Source organism: Rissa tridactyla, chromosome 6 (genome assembly GCF_028500815.1).
Source record: "Rissa tridactyla isolate bRisTri1 chromosome 6, bRisTri1.patW.cur.20221130, whole genome shotgun sequence".
NCBI classification, from domain to species: domain Eukaryota; kingdom Metazoa; phylum Chordata; class Aves; order Charadriiformes; family Laridae; genus Rissa; species Rissa tridactyla.
The window spans coordinates 39,251,244-39,266,217 of NC_071471.1; the positions used below are offsets into that span (position 1 = coordinate 39,251,244).

The following is a 14,974-nucleotide window of genomic DNA, read 5'->3' on the forward strand; positions in this document are numbered from 1 at the left end:
CACGAGTAACTTCTGCTGCTCCTGGTGCAAGGAAGATCTCCCCTCTAAAACAGTCAGACTGAGCAAGAACTGATCTCTTGGCTTGATTTCTGGGGGCATTAGACTGCCTTTCTAACAGCTCACTAGTCCAGACAGCTAATGATAAACAGTGTACTTTTTTCCTTAAAGACACTTCCATCCATACAGGTTGTCCTTCAGCTGATATGATTTGGGGAGTTGTTATATACCTTCTGAAAGCTGCTCACAATTCACAGGGTGTCTGGGCCTCAGTTTAAATTTTAATATGAATGTACAAAAGATTTTTCTCCGATCTACTCACTTAGCTGCTCTCCTTGTTAGCATCAACTTCGCACTACTAATTGCTTGCTTCAGGGAGACGTCTGCACTTTGAGGTTTCGTTTCCCATAGTGGCATTGAGTTGCTCGGTGAGCGACTCAAAGGCATGTTCCAAGATCGCCACATGACTTGGGAGTTACTGTCTGAGTGGGGTAGGACCAGTACTCCCTCCCTGTTTCTCTTAGGAGTAGATAAAACAAAATGCAAAATTAAGACACAGTTGCATATTGCTGAGATGGTGGTGATAAATGTAGGGAGCCTGCAGTGAGGAAGGGGAAGGAAGTGTGATTCAGTGGGAAAAGACATATGTGTAACTGTGTCATCAAAATGAAGGAGAAGATGGGACATGGAGCAGTGCTATTCGCTTGACCTTTGATTTGTTTGTATGTGGAGAAGAACATAAGTAGTACAAATGGTCACCGCGACTCTCTTAAGTGGAGGCTGACAGCCCACCAGGTTTGCCACTTGTTTGGAGAAGTCTTTAGATCAGATGCTAAAAGATACATGTGTTGCTCTGGGAGATTTTGCTTTCTGTCCCACTCGGTCACACCAAGTAGTTTTCCTGTTTTCCTCCTAATCTGTAAATCAGATCAGGACCCAGATTGGAATTACAGTGACAGCACTTTGTCCCAGCTGCTCAGAGAGGGTGACATAACCCATGAGCATAAGGGTCATCTATTTTTTTTTAATCTCTGTTTTCAAATGCAAAACTATTGTAGAAGTCCCTAGAGCAGTTTTTAGGTTGTTTTGTGACAATATCTGCCTGGCCCCGGTTTGGTTTTGCTTATCCATTGGTGGCTGCTTGCTTCCCTGCTGCATGCTTGTTCTGTATGCTGCTCTTGTTTCCCTTCTGCCTTTCCGTACTAGATTCTCATCTACAGATACAGGAATAACGAGCTGGCTTGTAAAAAGCAAGTTTTCCAGCACGCCCATTTCACCTGAGACATTGGTAGTCTTATAGGAAGGCAAAATCTCTGTTTATTTTTGTGTTTGTGAATTAAAATCAGGGAAAATACTAGACTGGGAGTCAGATTTTTTTCCTATATGTTTATGTTCGTAACTTTAATATATTTTCCATAGCATAGAGCTATTAAAATTATTATAATTTCTCTGGTATTCTTAGGGGTGTGAGTTATTCTTCCAGAACTGAACTAATTGGTGCAATGATGCTTCTTCAAGCCTGAAATCATGACTTGGAGAAGTGTATGCAGCCCTGCTCCCCTAATTCTCCAACCTGATAATTAGAATTTTAAAATCCATGTCAACGCTTTAATTATTGAACAGGTGAAACGAGGCACGAAGTAGGAGTGTGTGGGGAGTAGTATTTGGCATAGGGAAGAGTGGGAAGCAAAAGAAAAACTGTTGATAGCTTTTCTGAGAGATGTCAAGTTTACTGACAGTTGGAAAATTATTACATTTTTAGTCTTCATCTTGTTTTTTCTTGTAGTTTCAAATTTCTACTTGCAGAAACATAATTGTGGCTGTTAGACGCTGACAGTAACCCCTAATCTTAAATGTTTGTGGTCCAAAATACCTACAAACGTTTGTTCTCTTCTGAACAATGCATTCAGAGCCCCTTGTTGAGCCGGGATGGTTATCCCACAGAGAGAGCATCGCTGCCCACCCCCGCCTTTCCCTGTGCCTCCCAGCACGTGCGAGCAGGGCTGACCTCGGCTCGACTTTGTTTCTAGTTTAGGGGTCAGGGTTGTGCCTTCAAGCTTGACTTAACTGGTTCAGCTGTAGCCCAGCAGCTGCCAGGTTTGAATGAGGTAAATTGTGACTGTGCGCTCAGAATGGCACAAAATAGGTCAAGTGTGGGTTGGGTTTACATAGAAAGCGCTAGCGTCGCCTGGTAAGCCTAAGCCTCTTCTCTCTGCTCAGACAAAGCCGTTTAAGGTAAACTGGGAAGTTACCGTCTCCCCAAAAAACTTTCTAGCCTTCTGTAGCCTTGGTGTTTCTGCCTAGCAGTGCCCCTGGTGAGAAGCCTGGAGGGAGGTTGCCCTAGTGCGTCGAGTGGATGTGTTTCCCCTGGAGCGCTTCCCTCGGGAACAGCGTTTCTCCGCTGGCTGGTGCGGAGCCTTCAGTGCCTCTCCGACCTCCTGCCCGCCAGCTGCAGCGGCCTGGCAGCTGGGGTGGCCTTTCACTTGTCAGAAAGGAATAAGGAATATACTGTTCACCAGCGGGTTATGCATGCATACGTGTCTAGAAAGATGGGTGAAGCAATAGAAGATCTGTATATTTTAGTCTTGGCTAAATTTGATGATTTCCTTGTGGGGTTTTGGTGTGGTCCCTGTGGCCTCGGCAGCGCTTGCCTGGTGATACCCTCGGGGTGTCAGTTGCTGCCAATTTCTCTGTGTTTTAGTTAGATTCTCATCTTTTCCTGCTGTAGAAAAAGGTCTTGTAGTGTGGCAGAAGGATACCGCCAGTTAATAAATGATGATGATGTTAACATCTTTGGTATTCTGCCTATCCAGATTTTATATCACTGTTTTGTTTTGTGGCTTTTTTCCCCTGCTTACTCTGATGTCAGACAGGACAATATTAAGATTGATGGTTTGTTAAAAAGTTATAATCAGTGAAAGGGATTACAGGTCAGTGATATAATCAGATAAGTCAGGTGACACAAGCAGTGAAAGATAAAAAGAGGAAGAAAAAGGAAGGCTAGTTATCAAAGAATGAAAATAAGGAGAGAATTTTCTATCATGGGAGAAAATCATCTATTAAAAGATAGCCTTAGAGGACTAGTATGAATTCTGAGCTCTGAAGACTGTTGGGTCAATTGGTAGGCAGGTCTTGACTTATCTTATTCCTTGTTTTTCAGACTGCAATTTCCAAACTGAGTTTCCATGCAGCTGAAGTTCCATGCAGTTGTCAAAATAATTTGGTGCAAAAAGGAAAAAAAAAAACCCAACACCACCAAACACAAAAAAAGGGTGGGGGGCTCATTTTATAGAAACTGATTCCAAGATACTTATAAAACAAGAAGAAAACTGAAGGTTCAAGCTTTTGACACTTTAGTCTCTGAATTTTTTATTTGCACTCTTTGAATTTAAGTGTGGTCCCCTTACTGTTAAAGTACTAGCAAAATGCCTATTTCCGTGTGCAGCGCGTACTGCATAAATGTTGTAAACAGCACTCTCGAGTTGGTTATGTACTAGTTTTCATTTAATTCGTGTCCTAAATTTTCAGAAAACCTCTAAGCAGCCAGAGGAAGCTATAGTTAATTAAGCCACAGATGGTGAGGACTAATGTGGTGTTGACCTTTGCGAGGACTGCAAAATCTACTTAGTCTTTCTCTGTAAAACACTAGCTGAAATGAGTTCCTACTGATATTAAAAAGATGTCCTTGATGCATTGAAGCCAAATGCAGAAGCATCGTGGCCAAGGGAGGCGCTTTCCCACATAAATGTTTGCAGGTTCTAATGCACGGCGTGTGTTGAAGCTTGGTCATCACGGTTCCGATTTAAGCCTTTCTAGTGCCAAAAACCTCTGTTATTCCAGGACTGGTTTTCCTGGAAAAAATATTTGTATGTAGTCAGTTCTCTTCTCCTTCACCGTGAATGGAGAGTTGACAACTGACTGGAGTTTCTACGCCCTCCTATAAGCAGAATGGAGGCTGTGTGATTGAGGGTAGGGGCAGCTACTTGAATCCACTTTTTAGGTGTTGTTTTGTGCTCCAAGGTTTCATCTCTTGATTTAATGAACTCGTTTCTGCCCCTCAAGTTTGTGAAGAATGACTTGGAGAAGTATTTTAGAATGCTGAGGAAATGTCTTGCTTCAATAGTGCAAGTCTTGCTGGGCAGGTAGAGAGTTGTGGAAATGTGCAGGCGTTCCCACCGCACACGTGCACGGCCGCCCAAAACGGAAAAGGAGCTTGTGGTCAGTTGAGCCTTCCAGAAGGCTCATGGTCTTTAGGCAATGTGCAGGTTGGGCTTGTCCAGGGATGCCTCTCAGTATCTTGGATCAGTGTCTTTGTGGATGGGTCTTGAGTAGGACAACTTTGTACGTTATTTGGATTTTGACTTGTTTTTCTGTGGGTACTGTCTTGGAAATTCCTGTTTGATTCATGACTTAAAGCAATTTTGAAGCGTTATAAGGGATCTGCGCTTGTTCACCTGTGGCTTTGAATGATAAATATGTTTGTCTGATTAAGCTCACTGAAAATGCTTCTCTGAACAAAGATTTCTACTTGCTAGTGGTACAGCATGGTATCTTAACATGATGGTATGGTCTATAGTTTCCAACCTGTTCCATTATTTTGCACCAGAAGAAAGAACAGATATACTCAGAAAAGCACTGTGTCACTTTGTTATTTGGGAAAATTTCATTCTTTATTCTTCTCAGGACTTCCTAGGAGTCAAGCACATCCCCAGCAGGTGAGAATTTTCACCTAGAGAGACATGCAGCTGACTCAAGCATTCTTTGGATGATTAAACAGAAAGTCAACTCCACCAGAAGTGAATTCCTCTTTTGGTCTAGAAAGAAGGAAGCATAGCAGCAAGATCTAAAAAACCTCACATAGATTGGCAAGCTTCTGATAGTCACATTGCTTCATGTGACTGTCTTCCAGAAGGACAGGAAGGATTATCTTCACCATATCTTTCTAGCCCATACGCCCTTTGTCGTCTTCCCACTCTTGCGTATAGTAATTTGTGGAGCAAGGGGCAGTGCCATATGAAGTACATAAAGAACTTACTACCGTAAATTTAAAGAAGAAAATTGCGGTCCCGTTTATTTGATTTGCATTCTGATTTGCATTTCAGAAGGATTTCAAACCGACATTAACATCCTTCTGGAGGAGGTATTCCAGGATTTGTGGAAAATCTAGTCTAGGAGAGGGTAACGTACTTACTTTTGGGAGTGAAAGTACTTTCAAATGAGGAAAAGTCTGGTGGAAAATCCTACAGGGCATTTAATTCTGTGGGTTAGTCTGTCAGTCTTGCAACTGTGAGCAAGAAGGAGGGGAAGACTGAAGGCTGTAATTGCCAGGGTTCAAATTTGTAGACAGAGTTGTTGTTTCTTGAGCAATATAAGTACAGGGTAAGGAAAAAACCTGGGCACTGCAGAGTCATCTGCTCGTCTTCAGTGCTAAGGCGGGGAAGGGACAGCAAGTGATCAGCCTTTCTTCTTGCCCTTTCTGTCTGTTTTTGCCAAAGTTGGTGCCAAAACGTGTTAAAGGCTATCACCTTATAGTTTTAGCACCTTATGCAGTTAATTTCCTGGTTTTTTGATGTTCAGATTTAAGATTAATGGTAGAAAATGGTCAGTCATGGCACACGTTTTTTCATAGATCTATGTAATATGTACACAAAATAACAGAATTTTTGACATTTCAGGAACCTTATTTTTAGTATCTTGATACTGAGCTTCAGTTGTCAGTTACAATTTTGCTTTGCCTCACTGGTTTCTATTGACTAATGTATAGCAAGTTCATGTCTAGCAGCAAAACACTCCCCCTCCCCCCCAGTGACTAACGATATGTTAAATGTGTATTTTCTCTGTGTGTGTATTTAGAAACCTTGGGTTCTCTTTGATATCCTCTACATAACTGCAGTCAGACCTGTGTGCAGGATCTTTGACCTCACCTGTGCCTTACGTAGCTTGCCTTTGAGATGAGCTCATCTTTCTCCAAGCAAGGAAAGTAGTACAAAATGGACTTTGCAGTCTCCTTTTCTGAGTGTTCACACTAAGCACTCTCAGTCAAAGGTACTGATATGTCATGGGTCTGAATAGGAGATAGAACAGAAAAGGTTCAAATGTACTGTCTGTAGGATCACCAGTATCTTCAGTGTCAAGTTCAAAGAAGGCCATGATGCTTAGGAAGGATGTGAAATCTAAAAAAAAAAAAAAAAAAAAAAGTGGTGTGTGTTGCCTTCAGAAACAAATCAAGTGGCTGAAGATGATATAGAAACTCAAAAACATTGCATAAAGAACTCATTGAAGTAGAATAACATTAAGAGTAACAGGTCTGACTTCACGGTACCTAATCAATGTGTATAGTCTTGGAATGAAAAGTTTTCATAGATGGGACTGAAGGAATTATTCAAAATGTATGAGATTTTAAAGCATTTTTAAGTCAGCCGGACTTCCAGTATTGCAGTGTCTCAGTGTGTTGCTTAGGTCTAATGCTGTAGATGTGAGAACAGAAATTTTAGGTGCAGGAATCTCTTGCAGCTGCTGTGAAGAGAGTGCATGGGAAGGAGGACAGATGAATCATCATCACACAGCTCCAGTTCCGCAATCTGTTGGGTTCCCCTGGTAAATCATTCCCTCTTCCCAGTGGTGGTGTTGCTTCTGTATGTAGGATCAATGCAAAAATGGATTTGCACAGGATAGTAGAACAGCTGATAATACCCTTTTTAGATTGCCTTGGGGGAGGAAGTGTTTTGCTAGTCTGCCATCCTTGAATAAATTTTAACGTTGACCCTCTTGTGCCTCTGATAATGCTGGCAACATACTTGCCTGGCTGGTGTTTTTAACCTGGTGGTAAAGGTCCTGTTGATCTACCCCTTCGCTTTTACTTTGTTCCACTTTACACGTATTAAAACAATCATCTTGACCATTCCTTTTAGGATCCAAGGCCACATCCTTTTCAAAAGCCGAAGGGGAGAGAGTCATTTTCTCTAATAACCAAAGCATTGATGCATTCTCCGTAATGGAGCACAGCAAATCTTCAAGTGTCAGGAAGTGAATTTTGAATTTGAAATAGACATCCTGTGATCAGTGGGTTAGCAGGAATAATCTCATCAGGATGAATAGAGAGAAATTGCTCGTGTCACTTGAGGGCCTGGCAGCAATGAGTGTTGCTTGTATCTTTATATTCTATGGCTGGAGCTCTTCATAATAAATTGTGAAACATCAAGGAACTTGTTGGAGATCAAGGAAAGAAATTACTTGATCTCCGCTGCAGTACTGATAAAACATTTTACATTTTGGATGTGTAGAATCGCTCTGATTATTTTAGCTGTCTGAAGTTCTCTCGGCACAAATGAATGTTCCTGCAGCTCACGGATTTTCAAGCCTGTCTTCTGCACGAGGAGTCGCCAGGCAGCGGTGCAGCTTTATTTCTCTGGCACAGCCTCAAAGGCAGAAATAGCATGTTTGCTCTGAAATAAAGAGAAATAGGTTCTAAGAGTCTGGAGATTGAACGATGACTTAAGCCGTGCTTTAAAGGATGCGAACTGGATTTTGTGCCTACTTCTTCCTTGTTAGGAGGACAGTGCCACCAAATACTTTCTGGGAAAATAATTTCCCAGATGATGTCCTACTTAAATAGTGAAAAACGATCTTTTCCTGGAGAACTGAATATAATAAACATAAAAATTAAAGAACGTCTTATTTGATTGAAAATACCTAATTAACAAAGGCCTACATATTTGAAAATCAGTAACGGTGTTTCTCTCAGAATGTTTGCTTCTCTTATGCATTATTTTGGTGGGTTTTGTATCTATGTTTATGCTCAATATGTCCATATTAAAATTTACAGATATTGAAAACAAGGGTGTTTTTTTATAAATTCATTTAATAATTATTTTAACGATTCTTTATGCATGCCTGTAAACATTGAAGTCTTTAGAGGGCAATTTTAGCTTGTAGTAAGACAGTATTTATGAAAGTGTGATCCTATTAATAGCTTACAAGTCTGGCCACATGTGGGATCTGACATACCATGTTGCCATGAAATAACTTCTAGCACTATGTTGCACTTTCAAGTTTTTTCTAAAAATAACACAAGGATTTGTAGGCAATCAGTAAAATTAGCATCAAACTACTTAATACTGTACTCTAAAATACATCTAGGAAAATAAACAGAAATGTTACAAGTAAACATAACATATGGTTCTTTTTTTAATCTCTGCTTTAGGACGACGTAGACAGTCTAAACCCAGTTCTCAGGGATAACCCGCAGTTACATGAGGAGGTAAAAGCCTGGGTAAAGGAACAAAAGGTTCAGGAGATTTTTATGCAAGGTAATTATGTGGGAAATTGTGTTATTTTTATTCTGTGTTAGCTAGTTTAAGGCCACTAGTTGTGTGGGGCGCATCCCATAGCATTTGTGATAAAATGGAGAATATATTTCTAACTTGGAAGTTATTTTTTGGAAGTATTTGCCAATTCCAGAAAACAAGAGTGTGTAAGAAGCTGTGCATGACTTCTTCAGACCGATCTTAACTTGTTTGATGTCTCAGTGATTATAGCAAAGCTGAATATCATTAGTCTGAACGTAGATATTTTGTAAAATATGTTGTGAAAATAAATGTGTATGAATGGCAACCACACACCTTTTAGCATGTTTTAAACTGTTCTTTGCTCTCTTGGTGTTACTATTACATGTGATAACTTCTCCGGTATCTGTCTGTGCTTGTAGTTCTCCACAGTTTGTCACAGATGAAGAATACTTTCAGGTCCCCACCCCACACCTTCACCCCAGATTCAAAAGTGCCTTTCAAATCAGTTATGATTTTGTAACTTGATTCTAATGCTGGAAAGTTGGAGCAAACACATACATCTTTTTTACACTGTAGATACAAGTTATTTGAAAACTAGTATGAATTAGAATAGATTATTTGGGCTCAATCTTGCTGATAATAAAATTTTTATACGTATTTGCAGTATGTTCATTAACTTTCTGCAGAACTGACAGGCAGCTCTACAGAGGTGTTTCTAGCAGTGGGGGGCAGAAACTAACCTCTGTGGGTCTGGGTTAAGATCCCCAGGCAAGCAATAAGGTAATTTGAGGACAAAAATGCTTAAGCAGTCATTCTGTAAATTAAGATGGGGAGGAGTAAATAACCTGATATTATAAGGATGGCGCTGACGTTTGCTTGCTGTCTGGTTTCTTTGATAAAACTAAGCTTAGAAGGCCAAAGGGATATGGTAAGTATAATGCTGAAGTTACAGTAAAAAACCAACTTGTGTCTTTCCTTCTGTGGAGTTTTTAATTTAAATAGATATGATTATTCTTATAGGCCACAGAGAAAGTATGCTGAAAAAAGCAACGCGCAGAATTGTGTAGATAATAAGTTGGTCTGTCAGCGTTAGGCATTTTAGATTTTATCTTAATATCCTCAGATACAACGTGAGTTAATAGCCTGTTGATGAAATCTGCAGCCAAAACTGGATTGAGGGGTGATGTGAAATCAAATTAGGGCTATATGAAAAGGAGACTAAAATTGAGCTTGTTTATTGTATTTCATTAGAGTAACAATAATTAGACAATTACAAAAGCCTCTGTGTATGCTGGTACAGAATCAATACTTGAGCAAAGTCCCAGCAATATTGAAATAGTCATCTAAATGAAACTGCCAGCCCATCATCCGCACAACTCATTTATATATATCTTCATTCCAGGAACTGTTTTTGTCTTCATATGTAGAATTTCTCAAACAGAAGTTTAGGTGCCTAGAAGTGCACAAATTAGGAGTATTTTAGATGACGAGATGAATCTAATCCAGACATCCTTGCAGACCAGCTCTCTTCGTCTAAGGAGAAGCTGCGGTTAAAATCCACTTGCTCACCTGGTGTGACGTGCTTTCTCGGGCAGGGACGTGCCATCCACCATGAGGGCTTTTGCAGTGCCATCACCTCTGCCCCGCGGGACAGTGGTCAGCCAGCAGAGACTGCTGTCACGTTCTCCTGGGGCATAATCTGCTCCTGGTCATGGAGGCTGCGTTTGGCACAAACCTTTCAGTGGCTTACAGACAGCCCTCTAGCAGTGCTGCCTGCTGTAATCTCGTCATGTTATCCTCCTTCTCTCCTCTCCTCCCTTCTCTGGTTATTACCATTAACCTTCTCCGTTATTACCATTTTCCTGTTCCCTGCAATTTAAGCAACACTTTCAGTTCTGCTGTGTCTAGACGCATCTATTAAAGTTGTTACCTTATGCTCTTACTTCATCCTTTACAGCATTTTTAGGACCCAGTCTTTTCCTTGTCGTCTGTGAGGCTGAAGCCACCATCTCGTATCTTAGTATTTTCTACTTTGACTATCACCGTTAAAAGCTTATCTGAAGAAAGAGGAGGGTCGGAGAAAAACATTAAAACCAGGTTCCAAATGTTTGAAATGCCAATTTGAGGAGGGGGAATTTTAGTCAAAACGTGTCCAATTATATACAAGAATGAGACTAAGGAAAAAAAAATTGGCTCTCGTGACCTTTTCTTTGGGCAGCAGTCACAGCAGCATGCTTTGCAGTAGAGATTGTAGGTTTGGCAGGAAAGTAGTTTATTCCTTGTTTTAGAAAAAACAAACTCCTCCCAGACTTGGCCAAGTTAAAAGCTTTTGGAACAAATAAAACCAGTTCAGGGAACATAGTAAAGCGTCTTTGATTTTTAACAATTAAAATCTTTGATTTTTTTTTTCTTCCTATTAGATTTATTATCACTACAATCTCTGAGGCTGCATGTGTAATAATCCTCTTGAAACCCTGACTGTGCTTCAGCCCTGAAGATATTTCCCGATAGTCCTGCACAGGCTGTTTCAACAATGTGTAGCTGAGCGTGATTCAGCCAGGGACTGGAGACAAAGCCAGGCTTTTCCTGTAATGGCTGCTTGCGGCTGGGCTGGGCTGGAGCTGAGCTGTCCTGTGTCGTATGACCGCAGTTTAATCTTTCTCCTCCTTCCTGATGCCCCAGCAGCACATAAGAAAAAAGCACCCCTCTGTTTTTAAAGGTAGATGAAGTCTCTTTTAAAAATAGACGAGATAACAGCTGGGATGAAGGGCAGACGCAGATTAGAACGAGGAGTAAGAGGAAAGAAATTGGCACTGGGTCAGCGCAGAAGAGTGTGAGAGAAGCTGGAAGCTGATGGAGAAGGGAGGATGGAGCTTGTAAGCTGAGAAGACTTGGAAGCCAGTGGCCTGGAATCGTAAATGCTAAAATGAGACAAGAAGCCGGGGGGAGGCTGGTTCTCGTTATGCAAGAGACTGAAAATCATTGTGCAGTTAACAGTAGGATGCAAGAGAGGAGGAGCTGGGATAGGAAAGTAGGAACGGGAAATTTGCACGAAGAGACACAGGCAAAATTTTACTGAGACTGTCTGAACAAGGCAGAGCTTTGGGACAGCCATGAAAAGTTTGAGACGTGTTGGGTTGGGTCAGACAGCCAGAAGTGTGGGAGCTGAGCTGGAGGCGTTTTGCAGGGGCATATGGAGAGAAGGGTTGGAGAGAAGCCATCAGGAAATGTGTCCCCACGGGAACCCCGTCTGGTCGGAGACCAGGAATGTGAGACATAAGCTTGTAGATTCTTCCTCTTTTTCTGCCCATATGTACCGGTGATTGGCAGTGCCCGCGCTGGCGCACTTCTCACCCTTGTCTGTGCAGCTGGAAGCGTGCTCCGGGGCTGAGCTGACACCGGTAGCTCAGAGGGCTCCCTGGGTCTCGAGGTTTCAGTTGTGGCAGTGAATGATGTGGATGAAGGAAGGGTGCCATTGCATGGTGTTTCTGTTTCACAGCTGTTTTAAAACCTAGATAATCACATGCAAAAGGCCTTGCTAAGGTTCCAAAATTAAACCTTAAGACCACTTGGAAATGTCTAAATTATTATTGCTTTTGCACTTCTCTTGATCTCTCAAATGTTGACATTAAAAACAGTCCTTATGATCACACGCTTCCTTGTGCAGAGAGTATAATGGACCCAGTCGTGTGAATATGGATATTTTTTACTAGAGAAAGGGAGGTCCCTGGCTGTTTGCAGATGTTTGAGCTTGCTTAATGTTCTGGGCAGGGGCTGTCAAAAAATGATCTTTAGGAAAGACAGGGGAATTCTGGCCTTGCCTGTGCGGTTGAGCAACTACGCGCTCTTAAATCATTGAAGTTAGGCATTTTGTAGGTTATCACTGACTGCATTTGCTTCCGTTCCTGTATGCCTGGCCTGGGGTTTGGTTGTGGAAGTAGTGAAACCCACACAGTTGGAACTGAACTTGGTGGCGGTGTGGCTTGGTCATACAAAGCGCTATGTAAACATTAAGTGCGATAAAGCTTAAGGTCCCGATGATTAAGCGAGACACTGAACAAGAGTAAAACTGTCGAATCTCGATTTCTGAGTCTTGAAACCACCTTTAAAATAAGTACTGTATCATACTGTCTCCCCACCCCCATGGGCTTTTGGGGGTGAATTAAGTGGGTCTTTGTGAAAGGACAGTGTGTGGGGTTTCTTTGCTTTTGATTATCTGAAAACAGGAGCTAAAGGCTTCATAACGTGTGTGTTTTTGAATGTTCTCTGCGACCACAGCAGGGATGGGATCGCTCAGCTGCCTTTCCGACTGCTGTAATGGAGAGAAACTCTGTGGTCACTTATGGGAAAGACTTGGCAGATGCAGAGCCTAACCACCAAGATGTAAATCTTTTTGCCAGCAAAGCATCTGGGCATGTGACTAGCCTGTTAAATAGCTTCTGTATAACCTGCTGCTGCCACTTTCGAGCCTTTCAGCTTACTTTTCTATGGTTGCTGTTTGTAGGTGGGAATTTTCCCATCGTTTGTCATCATGGTTGCAGAAAGATTTAGTTAGATAAGAAAATTGTATGTTGAAAACGTTAGCATAATTGACCTTAAAGCATACTTAAATGTACCATTTGCATTTCAAAATGTCTTCCTGAATAAAAGTAAAATCCACAGGCAGTGCTGTGCCAGAATTGCCTGTAGTTTACTGTCTGTGCCATGCGCACTGTATGTTTGCTGTGAAGCTTAAAAAACCCAGGAAACCCCGTTTATGCGTGGTTTGTGTTACTATTTTTTTTTTTCGTGAATCCCTCAATGGCTTTTTTATTTCTTCCCCTTCTAAAGGTCCCTACTCCTTAAATGGTTATAGGGTGAGAGTGTACAGACAGGATTCCGCCACCCAGTGGTTTACTGGTATCATTACTCATCATGATCTCTTCACCCGCACTATGGTTGTTATGAATGACCAGGTGAGTTCGACATGTGATGTTCGGAAAGCTTCAAGTAAACTACGCATTGGGACTTTTTAAATGTTTTTGTGTGGTACTCTGAAGTGCACTGAATTGTTCTCTTCCAGCGGGGCCAGTCTATTGCTGTGCTTGAAACTGCAGCGTGACTTTGCATTGGGCTAGCAGTTAATACCATCCTGAAGCTGAATGTTTGTGCAATGACATGATTAATACCAGTCCTACAGTTTGGCTTTTCTTCTGCTGTCGCTATTTGACTAGTGAAGCCTTTGAAGTGAAGCGATCTAGTTTTAAGAACTGGTCTTCCCTGTCAGCTCTGTTGAGGATTTCTTTTCTCAACGCTGAAGTCTTTTAGCACTGCAGTCGCGATTACTTCTTCCAAGCAATTGAAATATCCACTTTCCTCAATTTATTGAATTAAACATTTACTGCGGCCCTAATTTACATTTATTGTGGTGGGTTTTAGCTGTATTTCTGAAGTTGATGTTACAAAAAGAATGAATGCTGGTATTTTTAGTGGCAGTAATGAATTGTATTTCAGGAGACCAGAGTAATGACTCAACATTAATACGGTGAATGACCTGTCTGCCTTGAAATGGCTGACAAAATCATATGCGACAATAAAATTTTAAGACTAGTCTAATGCTCAAATACATTCTTTCCCTTAATTTGCTCTAATTAATTTTTCCCAAATATTATTTTTTCACTTTGTGACACATTGATGAAAGATCTGGTTAGCATTTCCTTCTTTCTGAAATACCCCTCACTAGTAACACTCCGACAGTCTTAGAGTTCTTCTCTCCAATCGTTTTGGTTCCTTTCTTTCAGCAGCTTTGCTGAAAGAGTATTGTAATGTGCTTCTGCAGTTTATTTTATAGTATATAAAATAAATTTTACAAAATATTTGTGTATTGTAATTGCTACTCAGGGGTTATGCTGTGAAGAGCTCAGTGTCTTTTTAATTTCAAATTTACAGGTCAGCGAAGGGGAAGGAAGTGGTGGTGGGGTACTTTTTCTTTTTAAAAAAATAAGTTATTTTTACAGTGATATGTAAAGACCAATTTGCTTTGGGTTTACTGTATTCCCAGCCTTTGTTGAGAGTCATATGTCAGTTCTGCTTGTCGGGATTAAGTAGGCTTTTCTCTGATTAGTCTTTAGCACACAAAATAGGCTGGTGAACACTGATACAGAAAATATAGATTGAGCAGCGTCTGAACATCTGCTGATTATTCTCTTTTCTTTTTTAATAAACCAGGTGTTAGAACCTCAGAATGTTGATCCTTCTATGGTTCAGATGACCTTTCTAGATGATGTTGTTCACTCTTTGTTGAAAGGTGAAAATATTGGCATCACTTCACGCCGACGGTCTCGTTCCAACCAGAACAGCAACACAGTCCACGTAGATACATTTATCTTTTTACCTAAGTATTTTCGTATATATTGCGAATATTCAAAATACATGCTTAAAGTAGCTAATTAAAATTGCATTTAAGTCCATTAATCACAAAATTATTTTTAGGGTCATTATACGCGTGCACAAGCAAATAGTCCCAGACCAGCAATGAATTCCCAAACTGCAGCACCAAAACAGAATTCTCACCAGCACCAGCAACAGAGGAATACTCGGCCAAATAAGAGGAAAGGCTCTGATAGCAGCATGCCTGATGAAGAGAAGGTGAAAGAAGAAAGATATGATTACATAGGTCGAGGAGGTAAAAGCGGTTATTGGAAAGGGAG

The 14,974-nt window shown here is 41.0% G+C and overlaps 1 protein-coding gene across 12 annotated transcripts in view; it reads left to right on the plus strand.

The window, feature by feature from the left end:
- JMJD1C (jumonji domain containing 1C) overlaps nucleotides 1-14,974 on the plus strand; it is a 166,902-nt gene that overhangs the window by 118,187 nt on the left and 33,741 nt on the right. For 10 of the 12 annotated variants that reach the window (XR_008467063.1, XM_054206128.1, XM_054206133.1 and 7 more), the window contains 4 exons: nucleotides 8,201-8,306; nucleotides 13,116-13,240; nucleotides 14,493-14,636; nucleotides 14,757-14,949. Coding sequence is in view for 11 of the 12 variants with exons in the window: in XM_054206128.1 (XP_054062103.1) it covers nucleotides 8,201-8,306; nucleotides 13,116-13,240; nucleotides 14,493-14,636; nucleotides 14,757-14,949 (568 nt within the window). In the remaining variant the exon portion in view is untranslated. Of the gene's footprint in view, nucleotides 1-8,200; nucleotides 8,307-13,115; nucleotides 13,241-14,492; nucleotides 14,637-14,756; nucleotides 14,950-14,974 lie in introns of those variants that run through there. The other 2 variants (XM_054206134.1, XM_054206137.1) reach the window with 2 other exon arrangements.